The sequence below is a fragment of the Canis lupus genome, chromosome 14 (assembly GCF_048164855.1).
Source record: "Canis lupus baileyi chromosome 14, mCanLup2.hap1, whole genome shotgun sequence".
NCBI classification, from domain to species: domain Eukaryota; kingdom Metazoa; phylum Chordata; class Mammalia; order Carnivora; family Canidae; genus Canis; species Canis lupus.
Genome location: NC_132851.1, coordinates 64,616,219 through 64,640,125, shown reverse-complemented (window position 1 = coordinate 64,640,125; position 23,907 = coordinate 64,616,219). Strand labels below are relative to the sequence as shown.

At 43.7% G+C, this 23,907-nt stretch overlaps 1 protein-coding gene across 4 annotated transcripts in view; it reads left to right on the top strand.

Annotated features, from left to right (window-relative positions):
* Positions 1-1,093: 1,093 nt before the first annotated feature.
* Positions 1,094-23,907, top strand: part of RASSF6 (Ras association domain family member 6) — a 44,934-nt gene continuing 22,120 nt past the window's right edge. Inside the window, exons 1-3 of one of the 4 annotated variants that reach the window (XM_072775369.1) lie at positions 1,094-1,311; positions 12,615-12,713; positions 23,455-23,517. In XM_072775369.1, coding sequence (XP_072631470.1) covers positions 12,655-12,713; positions 23,455-23,517 — 122 coding nt within the window. In that variant the 5' untranslated portion in view covers positions 1,094-1,311; positions 12,615-12,654. The other 3 variants (XM_072775370.1, XM_072775371.1, XM_072775372.1) reach the window with 3 other exon arrangements.

Genomic DNA, 23,907 nt, shown 5'->3' with positions numbered 1-23,907 from the left:
GCTCATTGGCTTGAGTCTGCTCAGTTTATTAAAATAACCTTCCACAATGATAAAGATGAGCACTCCTCCACACACAAGTGAAATAGATAAACCATCTGACCTCTTGAACATGCAGAATCCTTAAAACACCATATTTATGAAACAGGTAACCTGCAAATCTATAATAATGGTCAGTCCCGTCTTTGACATTTGAACTCAAAAGACACCACAGGTCAATTCTGCCTGCTGAACTCATTGTTGAAATTATACTGAATTTCTTTTGTAGGGGCTCTGAGGTTTACACTTGTAAGAATAATTGATTTCTTAAAAATTACCAATGGCTGCTTTACGAGAGAAACAGGTAAATGAGCAATGACACCAAAAAGCGTTTGTGTGAGTGCATGTGTGTGTGCACGCCCACCCAAACAGGAGTGCTTCGTATTCCCGCAGCGTCTGCCGTTTGAGGGTCTCTACGTCCTTGGTGCCCTTTTTGAAACTGGAGGTATTGAGGAGAAGCAAAGTCTCCAAGTTCAATTCAGTAGGTCAACGACTAAATTATTATCTAATTCCTCTTCTGCACCTCATTACAATAGTTCTTAAGCTTTGATGGGTACCAGGTTCTTCTTTGGAGTGTGTGTGTGTGTGTGTGTGTGTGTGTGTGTGTGTGTGCACGCATACAGGTGCCTGTAGCCTACCCCAGATCCGCTAGATCGGAGTCTCTTGGGTGCTTAGGCCAAGAGGTATGCAGGTTTAGCAAGTCGCATAGTGGTTCTGGGGTGCCCTGAGATGTGAGAACCACTGCTCTGGGTGGAAAGGTGCCGGCAGGGAAAGGAGGCGGCGTTGGAACAAAGGAGAGAAAATAAGACGTTTCCAATTCAAAGAGCACATTTTTAAGAGAAAGAAGTGTGAATCACGACATTCTTTCCCAGGTGGTGTCATTTCTTATGGGCCACTCATTTCTCATGTGGGGAGATTAGGGTGGAGGTGAGTTAGAGTCCATCGGATTCAGCAGGTACAGTCCACTCCGTTCTCAGGATGTGTGTCAGGGAGCAGAGGCCGTTCCTATCAGCTACTCCCAGGAGAGAAAGTAAACACTCCCAACATGCACTGAGGCACAGGGAGTGGCTCAGGTCTCTAACACTTCCCTGCCCTGGCCAGGGGGGTAAGAACCAACAGCCTGGGCCCTGGCCTGGCCTGGGCCCGCAGAGCCTCCGGCGGTCTGGTCGGTGCTGGGCTCCAGCTCCCTGCAGGTGCACGAGCCCCGCCTTCCCGACCTGGGACCTGGCCGAGCAGGACGACACTCCCCGGAGCGAGTTCAGCTCAACGACTCAGGTACAGAGGCTTGTCCTGGTCACAGCGTGACTAGCAGGTGAAACCGGGGCCAGGGGAGAGCACGCCTCCAATCCGCCCCTGAGGTCGCGGTGAGGGCAGGTGTTAGAAGGCAGAAGCCTGGGCAGCCAAGCTGGATGTGCGGGGGCACACATCGCACCAGACGTTGCTTTTCCTTTTGATTGTTTTCAAAATGCGCATTCCTGACCCAGGTGAGCTTGTGGGGAAAGAGGGAACGGCATGGGGGTGAGTGTGGCCACAGAAGCCCTTCCCCCTTCCTCAGGGGAAGTAGCTCAACTAGCTGCACCTGGGATTGCACTTGCCTTCACCAAGGTACTGGCTCCTGCGTGACATCCCCCTTTTTCCTTGAATCATCGGATTTGAAATGTCTTTTGTGGGAGGGTTCTGCTAAACTTGTATTTATTTCCACAAAGCAACAGAGACATATCCCCCTAAAAATTGAAAAGGATTTCTGATGTACTTTAAGACTTCACAGACATTAAACTACTATGAGTAATTAAATGGGAGTCCGTGAGTTAAGGACGCAAGTTCAAATCCTGGCTTTGCCACTTACTCGTTTATCCCTTAGCAAGCTGCTTCACCTAAACAAGCCTCAGTGCTCATCTGTAGAACAAGCACCAGAACAGGATATGCCAAGGGGGCTTTGATGGGAATTGAACACTTAGCAAGCGTTCTCTAAGTGCTACCTCCAGTTAGCTTTAGGAGAGAAGCAGCTCTGCCAAAAGGGCCAGATCAGGGAGGGTGAGCTAAGCTGGGGAGACCGGACAGTGTGGAGGTGGTAAAGGTAGACTGGTCTCCAGGGAGTGGGTCTAGGATGTGAGCAGATGGCAAATGGGCAAAACATTGTCTTTGAATGGCAGTGAAATGATCTGGCTTCTTGCTGCTTTTTGACAAGTACCTGGTAACAAAAGCAAAATTATTTGTTACTCAATCGCTTTTACTTTGGAAAAGTAACATTCACATTGACTCATTATTTCTAAACAGAAAATACAAGTTCGTAGTAGGAGAGTTACACGCAACCACATATTGTGGCATTTAGTTTTATAGGACAGACTGCCCTTGAACAACTTTCAAAAAATAGACCGTGAGGTCCATGACCCTATGCTGTAGTACCCATGTTGTATGGTTTGTACTGAAGTGTTACAGACTTTCATTTGTGTTTATGGACAAGAAACGTGCAAGAATGATACCTGTGTTTTGTCGGTCTTTACCTCTGAACTTAAATTATAGGGAAGTGAACTTACTTTATCAATCTGTATTTAAAGGGCACGTTCGTTAATGTTGCTGTTAGTTTGATTAATGTTGATAACTTGGAGGAGGGGACAAACTTAGAAGTTGTGACTAGCGAAGTATTTTCATTGACATTTTATCTTATTATTCCGATAATAAACATTTAAATGGTTTGCAGTTGATCCTAGCTTAACATCATCATCGTTTTAATGGATTCTTGTTTCAAACTGCAGATTTGAAATTCTCCAATGTAGTTATGATTGGCTACTAACTAAAGAATTGTGCATAGAATTCTAAAGCCAATGAAACTGAACTTTCCTATTTAACTGTCCTCTGGGGTTTGATTGTGTTTAGTGTTTATAGCTAAAAACTCATAAAATAATCTAATCCACTTAGAATAAATTATAGGACCAGTATTCACTAATTGTTTTCCAAAGAGGTAATATTCCTTCCTGCCAAATAGATACGGTTGGAACTTCCTAAACCAAGTTATTTGATTTACTGTTTCTCGATGGTGTATGTCTACACAACAAACAGTAGCCCCAATTGAGATTAATCTACTTAACCATATTTGAGATTAGCTTGAGATTAATTTATCTAATCGCATAACTGTGTTAAGTCTTCCTAGTTAAACTCTTATTTTATTTATTTTTTAAATTTTACTTATTTATTCATGAGGGACACAGAGAGAGAGAGAGAGAGGCAGAGACTCAGGCAGAGGGAGAAGCAGGCTCCATGCAGGGAGCCCGACATGGGACTCGATCCCGGGTCTCCAGGATCCCGCCCTGGACTGAAGGCGGCGCTAAACCCCTGAGCCACCCGGGCTGCCCAAACTCTTATTTTAGCATTCATATATGTCTCTACTATTTCTAATACCTATAACGTTTCACAGTAAACCATCAAATTATTTGGTCCATGGAGCAAGAAATAACCAACACTGATTAATAAAAAGTTAACTTCCCAATTATCTTGGAAACTATCCCAACTATTGGAAATAGTATAACACATATGTAATATGTTTTTTAACATGTAATTCAGAATTTCATATTTGATACTTGTTTTACTTTTAACTTCCTTAAATAAGAAGCATCCTATACTTTAATTGAAATAGAAATCTAATGTTAACCATCAATTTCCTTGTACAGATTCACTGAAGATAGGGAATTTAGGATTATTAGAGATACATGGGCCTCCTATAAAAGTTTGATTTTTTTATCTTGCCCATATGCAATGCCAAGGATGGAGCCAGAGAGCATTACCTTAAGTAAAATAAGTCAGAGAAAGACAAATACCATATGATTTCATTCATATGTGGTAAAAAATATAAGAAACAAAACAAACAAAGAGGGGAAAAGAGAGAGAAAAGCAAACCAAGCAACAGACTTTTAACTCTAGTGAATGAACTGATGGTCACCAAAGGGGATGTGGGTGGGGGTTGGGTGAAATAGGGGATGCGGCCGAAGGAGCGCACTTGCTGTGATGAGCACTGGGTGTTGCATGGAAGTGTTCAATCACTATATTGTACACTTGAAATTGTATATCAACTATACTGGAATTAAAAATATTTTTTAAAAAGGTTTAGATTTTGTTTTATTTTTTTTAAGGTTTAGATTTAAAAAAAAATTCAAATGTTGGTCAATCAAAAATACAACCTGTGAGAAGGAACTTCTGAATATTCTCTCTTTGCTCTAAAGTCTAGTGTTAGAGAGGGTTAGGTTTTGTTGCAGAAATTCATCTATGGGGCACCTGGGTGGCTCAGTTGGTGAAGCGTCTGCTCCAGCTCAGGTCCTGATTCCAGGGTCCTGCGATCAAGGCCCGCATTGAGCTCCCTGCTCAACGGGGGAGTCTGCCTCTCCCTCTCTCTCTGCCTCTGCTTATGGTCTATCTCCCGCTCATACTTTGTCTCTCTCAAATATATAAAATCTTAAAAAAAAAAAAAAGAAAGAAATTCATCTGTCTTTCAAAGCTATCAGATATAGTGATTTCATCACTTCATAACTTCAAGTAGTAGACAAATGCTACTGCTTTCAGTGACTGAATGTGAAGATGTCTCCTTTTCAAGTGATGACCATGTAACCTCAGCCACCGAGATGACTGAAGGGCCACTTCTCCGCCATCGTCCAAGAGTCTAGTAGATGGGGCTCAAGAGCTCATTCTGCAGCCAACAGAAAAACGATTCACACTCCCTGTGAAGTCAAGCTTAGAGTTTCCTCTTGGAAACTAGATGAAGCAGAGAATCCTTGAGCCATACCACAGCAGCAGTTCCAGAAGATTCCTTTGGCAGACAGAGCAGCTCCCTTCCGGCCCGAGCAGTGACAAGATACTTTGAATCCTGAGGTGGCTTAAAGCTCATGTGCTTCTGCTAATAAGGCTCCAGGCCCCTGAGGACACTGAGAGGAAAATGGAGCCAGGGCGTTCTTGCCCTGTCACTAGGCAGTAGAACAGGAAGGGTTGGCATTTCACATGAATTCCACCGGGACCAATGGGAATGAATGTTCATATAGCCGTTCGGGTGGTTGATACATATCCTGTTTAGTGCTGCTTTCAACTCAAGTGCTATAAGACATTTTTATTTGCATCTGGAAACAAGCATTTCCTAATTGCAACACATATCACTTAATAAAGTGATAGTTTTAATATACCAGCTTCCCACGGTGGTCTTTGTGAATGAAGCAAATTCTTTAGAAAAATGTGGGGCCAGATGTTTCCCAGAAACCATGCTTCTCTGGATTCTTTTCCTGTTTTATTAAGAGTTGGATAATGGATGCAATTAAAGATTTTTTTCTCATTTCCTTGAAATCATATAATTATCTACTGTTCTCAACTTTGAGGTTCCTGGTCAGAGCGTAGAGGGAACTGCTTTATTTTGGAGCTGAAAACATGTTTGTAACTTTCCATTGCTTCTTCAGGTCAAAGCAATAATTTTTTAAAACTCCATATGTACATCCCTGAATATAATCTTACTTCATAATTTAAATACACATTTGCTATTCCAATGTTACTTTCCATTTTTTAGTAACTTTTATGGTGTGTGTTATTTTTTTTTAAGACTTTATTTATGTGTAACAGAGAGAGAAAGAGAGGCAGAGACACAGGCAGAGGGAGAAGCAGGCTCCATGCTGGGAGCCTGATGTGGGACTTGATCCCGGGGCTCCAGGATCACGCCCTGGGCCAAAGGCAGGTGCCAAACCACTGAGCCACCCAAGGATCCCCTATGGTGTGTGTTATTAAGATAAGTTCATTGTATATGATTTAGAGAGAACATACAAAATCAAAACAAAAATAATTATCACTCATACTATCATGGCTCACAGTTTTGTGGTTAATATTTTAATATACCTCCCTACATATTGAACATATTCATCCTATCTGTTTTTACCTATATACTGCACTCATACGCTCACTCTAGGAGGTACAAAAAGGAAATAAGCAATAATCCCGTTCTAAAGGAAGAGTTACATTAAATAAAGTAAAATAGAGATAGAGAGCAGTGAGTAATGGGAAAGCTGCAGATATTTTGCTGGGAAAGTTCAGAGGCAGGAGAAACTCTCTCTGGCTGGGGAATCTGGGGAAGTTAGCATCTATATTTCTCTAGGTCATGTAAACGGAGGACTGTTGCCACCTCACACACCCAGTGGCCCTGAGGACTAAGGGGCTGCACATATACCTAGAAGCCACACTTCTGTGACTAGCATCAGCCCCAGAGGAGGAACTCGTGAAACATTTGTTGATTACATAAAGGAGCAGACCAAGTTTCCTCTTTTAAACAAGTAACCATTTAATCCATGATAGGGCACAGGAAGGTAATCTAAGTGACTGGCCCAGTTGAGTTCACTGAGGCTGGGATTCGCGTCTCCCATCCTCTGGCCTCATTTCGATAACTGGCCGGTCCAGGCTAGCCAACGTCTAGGCAGGATACAGAGCAGGGGCCGGCAAAGCATGGGTGCTTCCTGCTGCTGTCAGAAGCCTCTCAGGCTCCTGATCTCCTCTGCCTGTTCAGACCCAGTCTACTTTCCTGTGTCCGCCCTGCCCTGTTGAGCCACCGAAGCCCGTCTGAGCTTAGACCTACGTAGAACTTCCAAGACTGTTTATGTCTCCAGGACTTGATTGCTGACCTGTCTAATTTCCTATCTCACGAGCTCTGTTCTGGCTGGACAAAATGAAGAAATAAATAACCAAACTTATTAAATAATGATCTTATTTTTTGTACAGCCTGAGTCGATAAACTCTCACCCCGGGACCAGAGAGCTTATATAATTCACTCTCCCAGTTAAGTACATAGATTTGTAACAACTACCTTCCTCCTCAAGGCATAGTTTATTTTGTTCTACCAAACTAGTTGTGAAAATGTCCAGTGTAAGACCTCTAGGCTTCTAGAATTATCATTTCCCCTTTTTTCATAAATCCTCATCTCTGCTAATCATGACCTCCGTTATCCTTCTCATAAGTCTTTTGAGGAAACTAACTCTGATGCTTGAATCATCAAGTCTCTATAATTTAGAAGATATTCACAAAGGTCCTACCAGATTTTTAAATGGCTATAGATTATGGTTAATAGGGAGGGGAAACTGTTTGAATTCACAGATCTATTTCTCACCTTGACAATTAATAATAAAAGTGAGACTTTGACCAAGTTGCATTTTTACTTTTCAGATATTTGGACTGTTTGTACTGTTAATATTATTTCCTGTTCAATTAGCATATATTGCCCACGAACAAAAATTTATCCTGTTTTTATTTTGTTCCATAAATTCCACTTAACTGTCTTCCTTCCTGAGGTCAGAGAATAATGGAAGGGCTTTTGAAATCCTTTAATCGCATCTGAGATCTTCCGACTTGCTTCAGCAAAGCTCCTGGGTTTGACAATATAATTCCACAGCAGTTATTTGGTATCTTTAGTGATACCTCAGCTATTTTTTTTTATAAAGGCAAATAGGGAGCTAACCAGGAAGCTCCTGCAATGGTTCTTCAGCCCATTACCAACCTCCATTGGTGCTTCTTCAGTTCAGTATATACCCAACTTCTAGTGTTAGTAAAACTATCATGTTAACTATGAAGTCAAGAAAATTTTATGGCTAACAATTAATCCTTCAGGCCACATGTGCAACTTTACATTTAGTCAGCCACCCGGCAAACATTAATGGAATTCCTTCCATGTCCCAGGCAAAATTCTAAGAGCTGGATGAACACAGGTAAATGCAAAAAGCCCTGGTCCGAAAGAAGCTCATTTTGTGGTTGGGGAAGACAGACACATACAGATAAGATCCTTTCAGACACTGTTAGATACCTAAATAGAAATCATGTGGTAGTGGCTGAGACTTGCTTAGGGAAAGCCTCTGAGAGAAGAGATACTTGGCCTGAGACCGGCATGATGGGAAACAGACGTGAAAATCTAAGGGCAGGGCGCTCCAAGTTGGAGAGGCAATAAGTATAAATCCCTAAAATGGGAATGAGCTTAAGAAGTGACTGAAAACCAGCAAAAAAGGCCAACCCAGAGAAAATGTAATCAGTGGGAAAAATAAGGGAATGAACACTCAAGAGACTGACGGGATTTTGTGGGTCATCATAAGGAGGCTATATTTTATTCTAGTTCATTCTTGGAAGCCATTGAAAGTTTTTAATCATGAGATGATGATGTCTGTTTCAGTCTTGAAAGTGATCATCCTCAGTGCTGTGTGGGCGATAGAATACTAGTCACAGTGTGGATGCTGGAAAACTAGCCATGAGACTGATGCAAAAATCCAGGAGAAAGATGATGATGGCTTGGCTCAGGGTGGTCACATTGGAAATAGAAACTTGTGAGGTTCGGGTGATATATTGGAGGTACAACCAGCAGGATTTACTTTTGGATTGGACGCTGGTTATAATGAGAGAGGAAAAATAAAATCTTAGTTATAGCGCCTCATTGGATAAATGGAAAATAATTGGGGAGAAGGGGATTCTGTAGATGAAAGAATGTCAGTGGCCCTGTCTTGGACATGTTGATTGATGTGGAGATGCCTGCTAGACATTCAAGTAGAAACTAAGTAGATAGTGACATGAGTCTGGAGCTCAGCAGGGAGGTTGGGCTGGAGATGGATTCGATTACCTGGAATAAAGTATAGACCCAGAAGAGGACATGGCTGAGGTTAGACTAGAACAAGCCAGCATTCCATGATTGTACAGAGGATTCCAGAGAGGAAACTAAAATATTGAGATTTGTGAAACAGAAAACAAAAACAAAAACAAACAAACCAACCCAAAAAACAAGGTAAGGTTGTTATGGTTAGAAGCCTCAAGAAAAGAAAGAGTTTCAAGAGCAGGAAACAATCAACTTTGCCAAATGCTGCTAAGAGGCCGAGAAAATGAGAGAAAACGAACCATTTGGCAAGCCATAGGCCACTGGAATGCGGGAGGGGAGGTACAAGGAAGGGCAAATTTAAAAGAGAGGTGGTAAATAACTGGAAGAAGGTAGTGTTTGCACAATGAGGTCACCCCTGGGGAATTCTCAATAGGGGGCGACAATAACCCTTTCTGAGGGTGATTAGTATGACAACATGGAGGGGCGAAACTCAGGTTAAGAGCAAAGGCCGTATGACCAAACAGTCCAGAACAATTTCTATGAATGACTAACTGGGATTTGTTGGACTCATGGAACATGCTACCTTTTTGTACCAAGGCAGCCTAAAATATCCAAGTAACTTCTGACCTGTGCAGAGTTAATTTGCCTGGTTGGCTAAGCTTCTGTCCCTTCCAGCGTCCGTCCTCCATTAGACTCCCTTCCAATGAGGAGCTATCAAAGAGGATGACATCCCCAACTGGAGGAGCACCATTCTTTGAACAAGAGGGTATGAGTAAAAAAAGAACTAAGGTATGAATCAAGAAACAATGCAAGGTGGAAAGCAGAAAATGGCATCACAGCAGGTGCAGATAATCGGCTATAGGGAGATTTGATAAGGTCCCACTTGAGCAGAGATGAGGAGGAAGCAGAAATCTGGACATCAGCCTCTGGTGATGAGGGTCCTCTCGTGTGAGGTAACTAATTGGTGAGAAGAGACTCAGTGGTTTGAGATCCATTAGACCGGTAGTCCTGGTATTTGAGAAAAACTTCAATTTTCAGTTTGGAGAACGTAGGTGTTGGTGGAATTGCAGAAAATCTGAATGTCAGTTGCTTAGAATGAGATCCTCGGGAAGGTTTGTGAACAAGAAGATGATGTGATGGTCAGAATAGTAAAAGCACAAAGGGAAATTAGTCAAGCACTCAGCTTCGAGGCTATTATGATCTGCCTGGTGAGATGTACTCATAGCTTTCAAATAGATTATATAATTTCAAATAATGGGCTCTAAGGAGAAATATGCATCAGGGATTTTGTGAAAATAGCTTTCTTTTCTTTTTCCTTTTACCTTCCTTTGGGCAGTGGGTGAGGGATTGCTATTCTCCTGGAGAAAGAGGACATGAAATGTTTTCCAAACACCTTCCTCCAACCAAACTAAGCTGACTTGGTAAAAGGAGAAAGTGCCTCCCCCTCTCTTTTAAAATAAAAAGTTGAACTTTTCTCTCTAGCCTAAATTTTTATTCTGGCTACCTACCCTATAATTCTATAGGCTTGAAGCAATAGTAATTAAATATTTAATTTCAGCGAAATGGAAGGACTAGAAAATATTATACTTAAAAAATCTCTGGTCGCACCCTAATGCCATTTAGGTGAAGACATAAAAGAGGATGTTATTCATGTCTAACCATGATTTCCAGAGCCTGCAGGAAACTTGAAGAATGTTACATCACACCTAATCAACACTTGCGAGTCAGAGCTTGATTTTAGCTGCCTGGAAACCTAAAAATTGTGTTTGCAGGACTGGGGCAGGGTTCAGCCCATTTGAGTTGAGTGGCTATAATAGAAGAAATGTGTTCCCTTGCACAGAATCATATAGGAGGGAACTCAGTCTAGAGATACTGCAAAAATAGACTTACCAAGTCGGCCAGTCCTTTCTTGCCTTGGGCCATTCATTGTGGGGTTTTTCGGTTTACATAGTACATTTTCCTCTTTTTTGCACATCTCCAAACATTGCCCTAGGATTTCTTCTCTCCTTTAGCTATTTTGTATTCCCATGTTGCCAAAAACATTTCAGTGATTATAAAATGCCTTTTGGGGTTGGGGGGTTGTAGAAGCCTTTGGGAATTTAATATCTTCTTAAAGAAAATAACACTGAGCTGCTAAGCAGAAGTTCAGAATTGACTAAAAAAATTTTCACAAGTCTCTGGAAATTTCCTTTAAAAACATGGTAAGACATCTAAAATTTTTTTTCATAAAATTCCGGAATTTTTACTATAAAATATAAAACCAGCAAGGCTTCAGAAACATTATTCCAGCCAGGCAAAGTTCCTCATGCAGTTTTTTTTTTCTTCTTTTTATACTTCTCAATAAAAAGTAAGCTTTGCACCAAGAAACAGCACTTTCAAACATTCCAAGCACATCTGTGCATTTATAGAAATATAGAACAGGAAGGTAACTGTTGCATCACTAAAACCTGGTCATATAAGAACTGTGGATAAATTGAAAAATGGGGAAAAAAATCCTTAAAGCATATTCCAAATAAAAAAAATTCAGAAAAAGGATTTCTAACAGGAGTTATGCCAAATTGGATACATGTATCCAGCCATACTGGATACATTCATGACCAAAAGCATAGCTAACAGGGCCATCAACTATAAAGTGATTTTCAACACGATTTTGATCCAGGGATCCACCTAAAAATTTGCAAATCATTTGCGTTTATCATGGGCCAGCATTATGGTTTATATTGTACTTTGTTAGAAATATCACTTTATCTTGTTGCCTTTCTCTCTCTGCATCTCTCCATTGCATAGCTTTCAATCTCTCAAACTGATTACCAAGGGGAAGACTGTATGTCAAGTTATATATTTCTGGTTCATCTAGTATTTTTTTCATATGCCCTCTTTATGCCCATTTTCTTTTAGAGATTGTTATAATTAAATTGTATGTTCCTCTCCCTTTACTACTTATTTTCCCTAAGTTACATGAAGAATATAATTTTCAATTTTCAATTTAAAATCAAATTTAAAATTTGATATATTTCAAATGAAATATATCATGAGAAATAAAATGGATTTTTCTCAAAAGCATGTATTGAGCAATAAAAACAGAGGAAAATACCTAAACATCTTATACTGGGGGAGTGAAGGAAGGTGAGAGCAGAGAAAGGAACACACTATTACTTGGTCTCCAACAAGTCACTTTGTGAACAATTACGAAAAAAGAGGTTTAGAGGCTGCCATTTGGAAATTCGCTCTGAGAGAGTTCAACTTTGAAATCTGAGCTTAGTTTCATACCATTGAACATTTTGGAGGGCATCTCCTTTATCTTATTAATTCCCTTAGATAGAGAAAAAGTCTTTGAAAAATATCTCAGAAGAGACCAATAGATAGGAAATCAAAAATTTTAATCTGTGTAACTTTTCTGAAATGCAAAAACAATGTTAGCGCAAAGAAGAAAGTAGAGGTTTTAAAAAGACATTCAGACTTTCTTCAAATGATGTGTGCCACTACTTACTAAGTGTCAGAAATACAGGTTAAGAATACCCATACCTTGCTGGGATGGTCTGAGGATTACATTAGATGATACCATAAAGTGGTTCACATATGGAGTGTAAGATCTGTGGCACATGGTAAAATAAAATCCTTCTCCTTCCTTCCCTTCCCAACCCAACCCTCATGCCCATGGATGAAATACAGCTTAAAAACTTGCCCGAAGTGGGGGCACCTGGGGAGCTCAGTGGCTGGGCATCTGCCTTTGGCTCAGGGCGTGACCCCAGGGTCCTGGGTTCCAGTCCCACATCGGGTTCCCCGCAGGGAGCCTTTGCCTGCCTTTGCCTGTGTCTCTGCCTCTCTGTGTGTGTGTCTCATGAATAAATAAATAAAACGTTAAAAAAAAAAAAAAACTTGCCCGAAATACTTTGACACACCAGGGACATGACAAAATATTTCAGTTTAAGTCAGGAACTTATTTCTGAATGCATCACAGGAATATACCATTAATGATATTCTAATGTCTTAGGGTAAACTCAGATGACGTCAAAGAAGGGGAAAAGACGACTATGATGGCTCACCAGCACTCATCGTGGATCTTCGTCAATGACAGGACATTCGTTACGGGGTAACTATGCGCCTGTGTTATGTGTCATTCTCCTCTGCCCACTCGCTGGATTCTGCCCTGCACCTGTCATTCCAAGCACCATGTGCGACCCACAAGATCAATAATATCAATAACATCAATGTTGATTCGTAACACTGGAGACATTGGATAGGAATTTTTTTCTTAAAGATTTTATTTATTTATTCGTGAGAGACACAGAAAGAGAGGCAGAGACACAGGCAGAGGGAGAAGCAGGCTCCCTGCAGGGAGCCCCATGTGGGACTCGATCCCAGGAACCCGGGGTCACGCCCTGGGCCAAAGGCAGATGCTCAACCACTGAGCCACCCAGGCGCCCTTGAGTAGGAATTTGAATAAATATGGCCCTAAAGACTGCCAACCTATAACCTCTCCTGGAACAATCACTCATATTTCCTAAATAGTTGTCTAATTTCACTAAATGCTAAATTTCTATTTTAACAGTTGGCAGAATTTTCAGGAACAGCCTTAAGTAAAGGATCTAAGGCTCCTCAAAAATAATATACCCAAAGAATCTGTCCAGGGCTCTCCTGTCCTCTTCTCTCCCTCCCTTGCTCCTCAGGACACACTTCATTTTCACCATGTCCCCACCTTGATGTTCGGTGACGCAACATATGGAAGGAACATCCACAGTTGTTTGCATGTACACAGCAAATAGCATCCTACATTGGTTGGAAGATAACAGAGGAGGGATTTGAAAACTCTAAGGGTAGGGCTGAGCGCTGAACTGGCTGAGCTGGGGCAGAGGTGGATGAGGAGAAAGATGCAACCGTTCAATAAAAACCCAAGTAGCCCTAGAACAGGACCCACGTCTCACCAGGAAGAGGAAGAAAGCCAAAGAAATAATGGTGGAAGGAAGTGGATGTAAATGGAGCTGAACTGGGCCATGGGAAAGCAGGGAGAACAAATGTGGTCAAAAATGGAATTAAAGGGCAGCCCGGGTGGCTCAGCGGTTTAGCGCCGCCTTCAGCCCAGGGCATGATCCTGGAGACGCGGGATCGAGTCCCATGTTGGGCTCCCGGCATGGAGCCTGCTTCTCCCTCTGCCTGTGTCTCTGCCTCTCTCTCTCATGAATAAATAAATAAAATCTTTTTAAAAAATGGAGTTAAAGTCACAATTGGAGGACAAATACGAAATATGAGAGGTGAGGAGAAGATGTAAAGGAGACAGTGGATCCATACATTCATTCCTCAAGCACTTATTAATGGCTCCCTGCAGACAGGCTTCTGCCACGCAACACCCCTAGCCTCATGGGCTTGCCTCCTGGAGGATACAGTCTCTGTAAGGTAAGCGAGGAGCCACATACACTATTAGACACTGGAAAGAATGAAGAATAAAAATAAAGCAGAAAGGGACTAATGAGTGCTAGGGCTGGACAGCAGGGAGTCATGATGTCCTAGCAGAAGGCCAGCGGGGAGGCCTCACTGAGCCTTAGAAGGAAAGGCTGGAGGAGGTAAGCGAGCAAGCTGTGCAGGCTGCTGACTGGTAGCAAAGGGGGCACAGCAGGTTCATAGCCCTGAGGCAGGTCCCTGTCTCCAGGAGTGGAGGCAGCCAGTGTGGGGACGTGAAGGAGGAAGGACAGCAGACCCTGAGGCTCCCGACACTGTGGGCCGGAGCATGCAGGATCCCACAGGCTGTTGTGAGACTTCAGCTCTCCCATTTGTGGCAGGAAAAGCCGTTGAAGGATATGGAGCACATGCGTGGGTCAGTCTGGCTGCTGTTTTGAGAGCAGACTGAAGGGGCACCCGGGGGGTTCAGTGGTTGAGCGCCTGCCTTTGGCTCAGGGCATGATCCCAGGACCCACGTCGGGCTCCCTGCATGGAGCCTGCTTCTCCCTCTGCCTCTGTCTCTGCCTCTCTCTGTGTGTCTCTCATGAGTAAATGAATAAACTCTTAAAAAAAAAAAAAAGCATGTCGAAGAGGGGGACAAGAGGGGAAGCAGAGAAATTACCAAGGAGCTGATAGTTGAGGGTCGAGATGGTGCCTTGGGCCAAGGTGACAATAATGGAGGCTAAAGAAAAGGGCAAATTCTGCATATATTTTGATGGAAGAGACAATGAAACCACATTTTGGGGGAGAAGGGTCTGGGATGCTATGACCCTTATTTCATGTCATATTTTGAATTGATCAAATTGAGGACTGATCATTTACCTTCTGTAACCCAGGACCCCTTTCAGACCCTGGTTTCCGCATACTAATAGGAGCTCCAGACGGTAAAATAAAATATTATGACATTTACACAAACACCAGACTTGACGACAGCACTTCTCACTGCGGCCCATGGGCCGCCCACCTCCCTATCAGACCATCTGTTACTGGTGCAGATCCTGGGCTCCGCTCCACATAGATCAGGTCATTGGGATGCACACTTAAGTCTAAGAATCACTGCTCAGAGGAGGAAAGGAGGAAAGTGTGAGAACCTCTGACCGCCTGAAATAAACAAAACCCTGGGGAAAATTTTAAAAACAGTCGCCGGAAATTCTGAGAGTACCACTGACCACCTGTGATATCAACATGTCACAGGTCTGACAAACACCTCCGTTCACTTATCCACTGGACAAATGTCATTCAGCTCCCACTCCATCCAAGGCTTGTTCCAGGGAACAAGACAGAAACTGTGAACTTATTAAGGGAGTTTTATTTCCCTCCACGGAAATGCAGGGAAGTAGTGGACATTAATAGGAAAATAGAATCTGCTTAGGGGAAAATTTGGCTTCAGCAAATTTCATGAGAGCGACATATGATCAATAAAATAAGAGGTCATGGTATTAAGAGCACAGCAGCAGTATGACATTTGAGTCTTACCACTGAGTGAGAATTCTCTGGGTTTAAAAATTTCCCTGGGTGAAGGGTGTTGGCATAAGCCAGCTTCATGCTCAAACGCCTGAGTCTCCAGTTGCCGTTTCATTGCCTGAGGTCATCACTGCTCTGTTGCTTCACATGGTAAATATTCTAAGTGAGCTGAGTTTAAAAACACGGTTCCATCTGGTTGCTTTCAAAGTACTTTCATTTCAGGTCCTAGTCTGAAATCAGGGTGCTTTGGAGGTGAGTAAATGCTGACCATATACTTGAAACAGGTTCAAATCGGTGTGAGAACGCAGATCAGATTTCATTCTCGGAATCTGGTCGACTTTTTCTCCTACTTGGGAACCTACTATAGACCCTTGCAGGCCGTAGCTCTTCCAGCAGCGGCCCACAAGGCATGTGTCCTCAGTAAATAACTTTAATTAGCATGATGTAATACATTTTAGCCGAAAGTGCATTATTCCAAACAGTGTCTTTTTCCAAGCATGTTGGCCAGGCACCTTTACTAAAACAAAGGAATCAGCCTCCTGTACCTCTGAGAATACATTTAGCACAAAGAGCCAGTGTTCCAGAGGCTGCTCCTACCTGGCCAGTAGAGCCAGAGGGCAATGTCTGCCCAGTTTCCATGGCCAGGGTCTTCTCTTGGTCAAAGGCATTGGCGCAAACACTGCGTGCCCCAGCATGCTCGGCAGGTAGGCTTGGGAAGAAGACGCCACTCTTTTGAAGGCCACTGGACTCTTGTCTTTAATAATGGATAAGAGAGCCCTCTCTGGCATATTTCTTTCTTTTTTTTTTTTAAGTTTTCAGTAGCTTTTATTTTATTTTTTGTATATTTTTTATTGGAGTTCAATTTGCCGACATATAGTATAGCACCCAGTGCTCATCCCATCCAGTGCCCGTCACCCAGTCACCCCATCCCCCTACCCACCTCCCCTTCCACCTTCATTTGTTCATTTCCCAGAGTTAGGAGTCTCTCATGTTTTGTCTCCCTCTCTGATCCCCGCCCCCCCCTTTTTCTCTCCTTTCCCCTATAATCCCTCTCACTATTTTTTATATTCCCCATATGAGTGAAACCATATGGTGATTGTCCTTCTCTGATTGACTTACTGACTTATGTCACTCAGCATAATACCCTCCAGTTCCATCCACATCGAAGCTCAGGAACATGGCTCCAAGGGTCACTGACCACCTGCTGTGATTCACTCTGCGAACTATCCCAACGGTCCAAGAGCCTGTTGCCACCCAGCCCTGTGGCAAGTCCAAATGGCTCCACCTCCAAAATCCAAACACTCCTCTCCAAGCCACCATCATGTCTCCTGATGGGCTGCCTGCTCCTACTTCCTGCCCCAGTAACCATGGCCCCCCAGCACCCAGGATGGCCCCTGACCATGTAAGGCACAGCCTCCTGCTTGAAGCCTCTACGTTTCCTTCTAGAGACTCCTTACTATCAGGAGGCTCTAAGGCCCGACGTGATCCGGCCCAGAGGAACTTTAGAACCTCATTTTGAACCGCTCTTCCCTTCTTTGTCCCCTTCAAACATGCCAAGCGTAGCTTTGTATGCAGGGCCATGCATCTGTTGCTTGGGATGCATTCCCTGACTCCTCATGCGGCTGGCTCCTTCCCATGAGTGTGTGTTTAGTGTGTCAGTCCTCCCGAGGGCCCTCACTGACGCGTCCTCTGCCGTGCACTGCGTCAGATGATCCTGTTATCTCAGAGCGCTCCTCCCTAAGTAAAAATAGCAAATCTCTTATTTTGCTCTTTCGTTTTCTTCTGCCTTCCTCCTATAGAAGTAAGTCCTGGTAGCAGGGACCTCACTAGCTGCATATGCTGCAGTCCCCCTAGCGTCCATTACAGTGTCTGTTACGTAGTAACCCCACACAATTTTGCTGGTTATTCATGAGTATGGCAATGGCCAACCTCGGAGACCTGAACCAGGACCTTAGTGTTTGCCAGATGCTACCCTTAAGTACTGTTCTGCATCTAGGGGCAAAGTGACTACACCAGGGCTTACCTTTAATGTACGCGCACATTTCCTTGGTATCTTGGTTAAAATACAGATTTTAATTTCTAACAAGCTGCCCCCCGGGTGTTCAGCAATGCTGGGATAGGAGTCACTTTTAAATCTCGTGATAGACATAATAACGGCTCCCGGAGATGACTACATCCTAATCCCCTGAAACTGTGAATATTTTTACGTTGCGTGGCAAAAAGTAACTCAGATTACTAATTGACTGATCTTAATATAGAGAGATTACCTAAATGGGCCCGATGTCATCGCAAGAGTCTTTAAATAGGGGAGAGGAGGGGAGCTCTACGAGGAGTCTGTGTCAGAGCAAGGCTGCAGCAAATGGTCATTGCTGCTTTGAGATGAAAAGGGGCCCAGAGCAGAGGAATGTGGGCAGGCTCTGGGAAGAAAGCAAACAGGTGAACAGTTTCCTGGTTCACAGCCCTCACACGATTCACGAATCAGTACTGTTCTCTCCAATACACTCTGCTGCAACAAGAAAACAGACTATTTCATCAAAGTGGTAGTTTCAAGTCCTTACTTTGGGCTTGGAATAGAAATACAAAAATCAGTGTCGGTTTGTCAGTAGTATTAGGGCTGTGAAGCAGAGACCATATCTTCCTGTGTCTCAGGCCAGAGAAGAAGATTATAGGGCATATGACTTCCTTCATTCTTTCTTCCCTGTCCGCGAACTGCTCGGGCTGCCCCTAGGAATTCAGCGTTGCACGTGATAACAGAAAACAGGGGCTGGTGTGGAAGCAGGCTCATTGCCACTGCCAACCGGAATAACAGGTTGTGAATTTTTTAAAGCTTTTTCATAAAAGTCTTTAAAAACCCAAGCATAGAGGAAAAGGGAATAGATAAATATCTTCCCTCATCTGAGGTTGTTGGAAAACACGTAACTTGTTAAAATATCAAATACTGAGAGTTACCCTTATAAAGAGATTCTCTTAAAAATCAGATGTCAGATCTAGAGCACACATGCCTGCTTTCTTCAGAAGCACTGGCCTTTTAACAAGGGATGTACTCCTTTGCTTCTCCCCCCCCTTTTTTTTAATCCCTTCTTTTATGTCTTATCAACATCTAGTGACATGGTTCTGTGCAGCTAAAGCCCTTCTCTCCAGTGGTAGAGTTCATCATCGAGAAAATACTTGGGGGGTTTTTGTTTTGTATCCACCAATTAGCCATCGCTTCAAGTTTCTTTTTAATACTACAAAATTATCCTTTAGTTTTTCATCCTTTTGCTGTTATCTGAATTCTAGGGGTTGAGGACCCGAGAGAAGCTGACAATTCTATCCACTCATGGCTCTGGCCCACTTTTTACAGGGGTCATCGGCAAAAGATAAATGCCTGGAAAATACAAAAGTCCAAAATGGCCAAAAGCAGCTGAGGGTTGATTGTGGTGGAGGAGAGGCAAGTCTGGTTATGCACCACCTTATTGATTCCTTATTGATTAGATTTCTTGTGGAGTTCATGCAACTCCCACATCCTTTTTATTATTGGTTGTCAGCAGTGAAGAGGGAGTTGGGTCTTAGGATAGAACTGTTTGGAAGAACAAAGCAAACAAATCACAGGCACTGTCACCTGACCACGAGCAATGATTATGGATACGTTAGCAGAATTACTAGAAATGTTAGAAATCATTCCTTTTCTTTTCTTTTCAAGGTTTTATCCCTTTATTTGACAGAGAGAGAGAGAGAGAGAGCACAAGCAGGGGGACTGCAGAGGGAGAGGGAGAAGCAGACTTCACGCTGAGCAGGGAGCCCAACTCTGGGCTCCATCTCAGGGTCCTGCCATCATGTCCCAAGCTGAAGGCAGACGCCCCACCAACTGACCCCCGGGCACCCTGAAACCCTTCCTTTTCAAAAAGGGCAACAGCCTTCAAAGGAAGTCAGGAGAGGGGGCAAATTCGGAGCTTCTTGATCATTTGGGGCTTGCATTTTTACTGCAGTCAAGACAGCCCTCCTCCTCCCAACTGGGCTGTTTTCAAACTGTGGAACCAAATCCTTTCATTTGCAATGGAAATGTGAATAACCTACTTTGCAAGCTGAGAAAGGTCTCTATGCAAAGGTTGAAGGGTAGTCTTTCTTCATTTGAGCCTGGAGAGGAAGCCAAAAGCAAAACAACCCGAAGCTGTACTGGCTTACAGAAGAGCAGCTGCAGAAGTTTGCCTTTTTTTTTAAAAAAAATTATATATATATGTGTATATATATATATTTTATTGGAGTTCAATTTGCCAGCATATAGCATAACACCCAGGGCTCATCCCGCCAAGTGTCCCCCTCAGTGCCCGTCACCCAGTCACCTCAACCCCCTGCCCTCCTCCCTTTCCATTACCCCTTGTTCGCTTTCCAGAGTTAGGAGTCTCTCATGTTCTGTCTCCCTCACTGATATTTTTACTCATTTTCTCTCCTTTCCCCTTTAATCTCTTTCACTATTTTTTATATTCCCCAAATGAATGAGACCATATAATTTTTGTCCTTCTCCGATTGACTTATTTCACTCAGCATAATACCCTCCAGGTCCATCCACGTGGAGGCAAATGGTGGGTATTTGTCTTTTCTAATGGCTGAGGAATATTCCATTGTATACATAGACCACAGCTTCTTTATCCATTCATCTTTCGATGGACACCGAGGCTCCTTCCACAGTTTGGCTATTGTGGACATTGCTGCTAGAAACATCGGGGTGCAGGTGTCCCGGCGTTTCATTGCATCTGTATCTTTGGGGTAAATCCCCAACAGTGCAATTGCGGGGTCGTAGGGCAGGTCTATTTTTAACTCTTTGAGGAACCTCCACACAGTTTTCCAGAGTGGCTGTGGAGAAAGGGGAATCCTCTTGCACTGTTGGTGGGAATGTGAACTGGTACAGACACTCTAGAAGTTTCCCATTTTAATTCCAGGATTCAAGCTGGCAGTAATGAAGGATAAAGTGAGTTGAGAGAACTCTGCTACTGCTTGCGGGCATCACGCAGACGTCAGGAATATGATATGATGGTTTGTCTTGGCAAATGGCTTAATGATAAGGCTCTACTTACTGTTTTCTGGTGTCCTATTTCCTGTTTCCACCATTCCAAAAACTTACAGGAGTTTATGTTTTTGTGGAAGTAAATCTATGACATCATAATAATCGTATTATGCACTTACTGTATAAAGTTTGGGAAATAGACAGAACTACAACTCCTAAAATAAATCACAATCTGGATTCCCAGCAAAGAGTCCCAGCTGGGTCGCCTTCACATGTTTAATTCATAGTTATTTTATTAAAAACATATTACATTTTAAAGTCAGTTTTTTTTTTTAAGATTTTATTTATTTATTCATGAGAGACACAGAGAGAGAGAGAGGCAGAGACACAGGCAGAGGGAGCCCGACCTGGGCCTCGATCCCGGGACCCTGGGGTCACGCCCTGGGCCGAAGGCAGGTGCTAAACCACTGGGCCACCGGGGTGCCCCTTAAATTCAGGTTTTTAACCTGACATGAAATTGTTGATCTCGATGCTAAAATGTAACATCGTGAACAAAATCCACGTGTGTTGAGCGGAGAACTGAATGTAGGACACGGCAACTTAGCATTTGTATCCTGTCTCAGGTTTTCATCTCTTTGGGGATGTTCTCTCAGGCGTCGTGGGTTCCTGCTCCGAAGCACGCAGCTGTGGACCTCAGGCCATTCCTGATGCTGCTGTCACGATGCGGTTCAGCGGCGGCTGGGCTGGGGCCTGGCGGGTCCAGCAGGTCCCCGCGCCCTCGGGGGGCACCGCCGTGGCCAGAGCTGCCCCCGCCGTGCCTTAGCCCGGTTGTATTTTTCTCTGGTTTATTTCGCATCCTAAGGCCGCCTCGCGAGTTTGTACTGGGTTCCCCTGTGCAACGGTATTGCTGGTTTGCCTTTATTGGGTCCAAACTGTAAGAAGCACTTAGCAAAGAGGGGGACAAGGTTTTTGGTTTCTGGGGAAGGGTTAGGATATCCATTTAATCACACTGCAAATCGCCACTACCGCAGGAGCCAGACCTCTTGCTACAACTAATATCTGACATCCATCCGTCTGTGGCTGCAAGGCTAACTCCATTCCATCCATCATGCCGTCCCATGCCCATGACTATTACAGTTTTACAAGATCAAATAAAAATTGTTTCTTCCGGCCAGCTAAGTAGCATGATAAGATTGAGGAACTCCTCTCTTGCTAGGTCCATTATTCACGGCAGACGTCAGTGTGTGGGTAATTCCCATCTGCTGAGCAGCTGCAATTCAGGCCACAAAGTACAAAGTACGCCTAAGCATTTTACAGTGAGCTCTGGATCTAATATTGCTCATAAAACCAAGCTGGGAGCCTTAAAGGAACAGAAGCCCGGAGCCCTCCTCTGCATCCTTCCCCATGCAGCGTCTCTCCAGCTAGCACCCTCCCCGAGCCGCGGGCAACTCTCGGCCGTCAGCTGCTGCCAGGATCTGATCTGCGCCCTGCCGGTGCACAGGGCCAGCTTCTGTCCCGGGAAGCTTATTATTCTATCCCTTCATTTGGGTAGTCCAGTTTGCACGGAAGTTTGCCATTCCTCAGTTTTCTAAAAACACTGTCCATATGGGGGCACCTGGGTGGCTCACTCAGGTAAGTGTCTGCCCCTTCAGCTCAGGTCCTGAGCTCGGGGTCTGGGATAGAGCCCCCCCCCCACTTGGGCTCCCTGCCCAGTAGGGAATCTGCTTCTCCCTCTGCTTCTGTCCCTCCTCCACACTAGTGCATTCTCTCTCTCTCTCTCTCTCTCTCTCTCAAATAAGTAAATACATCTTTAAAACACTATCCATATTATATACTGTTTGATTTTTTCAAATCTTGTTGTATATCACATGCAGCATTTCATGTTCCAAAAAAGAAGCTCTCAGAAAATCCTTTTGTTATGTATCAAACAGAGTGTGTGGGGTCTTTGAACCTATGTCTACTTCTTGGGTATCCTTGTGGCTCCCGGACATCACAGATTTGTGGACTGAGAAGATTGGATGTGAAATCCATTGCTTATTATCCATTTTATAGTTTTGTTAGGGCGGCTGAATAGCTGCTTAGCGGTCTGATCTAGGCTGGGTGAGGAACATCTTGGTGGCTGAGAGCACAGGGGCACAGATGTTTGTTTCCTTTTTGGGGGGGAGGAAGGTGCATATATAACATTTAAGTGGATCCAAGAAATCTGTTACAATAAGCATTGACAGGGCACGTTGTATATTAAATCACTGTCCCCTTTCCTGACTGCCTAGATGACGCTTTGTGATTACCTTCAGATGTATCTGAATCATGTAATCCCTATACGTATTTTAAGTCCCTTTGAGACTTCACTCCTTTCTGTACATGCAGGACCCTTGAGCATCTTTCCATGGTGCACAGCCTTGCCCCTGCGCCTCATCTCAGTACTGTTGCAGGAGTCCCACCCTCCTCTCTCTGCTTCCATCTTGTCCTAAAATCTGTGTCTTGTCAGTCCCCTAGTGGCCCTTAGCATCATGTCTTTCTTTTGCCTAGAAAGAAAGCTACTTTGTTCAGTAGCTGCCTCCTGCCTGCGGGGTGAACTTTAAGCTTGTTAAAATGGTTCACAAGGTTCCTGCCTGCTTCTTTAGCTCACTGCGCACCACTCTCCATTTACATGTTCAACTCTTAGATCCTGACACTCAGCTTTCTCCACAAAAACTATAGAAATAGCTCCATGTCCTTGTGAAAGTTATCTCTGCCTGGTAAGTTCCTCACACTCTTCACATTTGATCCCCCCCCCCCCAAGTTCACGGTAGGCAGTGTCTGTTGTCCACACTCTCACCTGTCCTCAGGTTCAACTGTGTGAATGCATGAGTGCATGGCCATTCGCTATTAGAAGCCGCAGTTTGAACCAGTTTGAACCAGATATGGGCGATCATCTTGACAGTCCCTCTTCATGTCCTTGTGTCTTCAGGGCCAACAAGTCAGATCTACACATTACAGGCTGTTTTATGACCAGCGACCAATGTTTCATCAGGTACACAAAAAAATCACCTTCAAAAGCTTCTTTGGCAGGGTACACACTTCTCCAGGCAGATAGAATATAGTGCAAACAAAACATACAAGCACGTTTATTCTCGCGGAGCTATGGTCTGGTGAGAGAGACCAAATACAAGACAAATAAGTATGCACAAGGTTAGAGGTGAAGAACGGGCAGAGGTAAGAAAGCAGAATATGAATGTTGGGAGAAAGCAGCGCTTTAGATTGAGTGGTCAGGAAGGACTTCTTGAGAAGGTGAATTCTGGGTAAGGAGTTAAAGAAAATGTGTGAAAGCGTGACAGCGTGGGGGATGGGGATGGAGGTCTTTCTGGACATAGGGATCAGTGCAAAGGCCCTGAGGTGAGAACGTGCCTGACATATTAAAGGA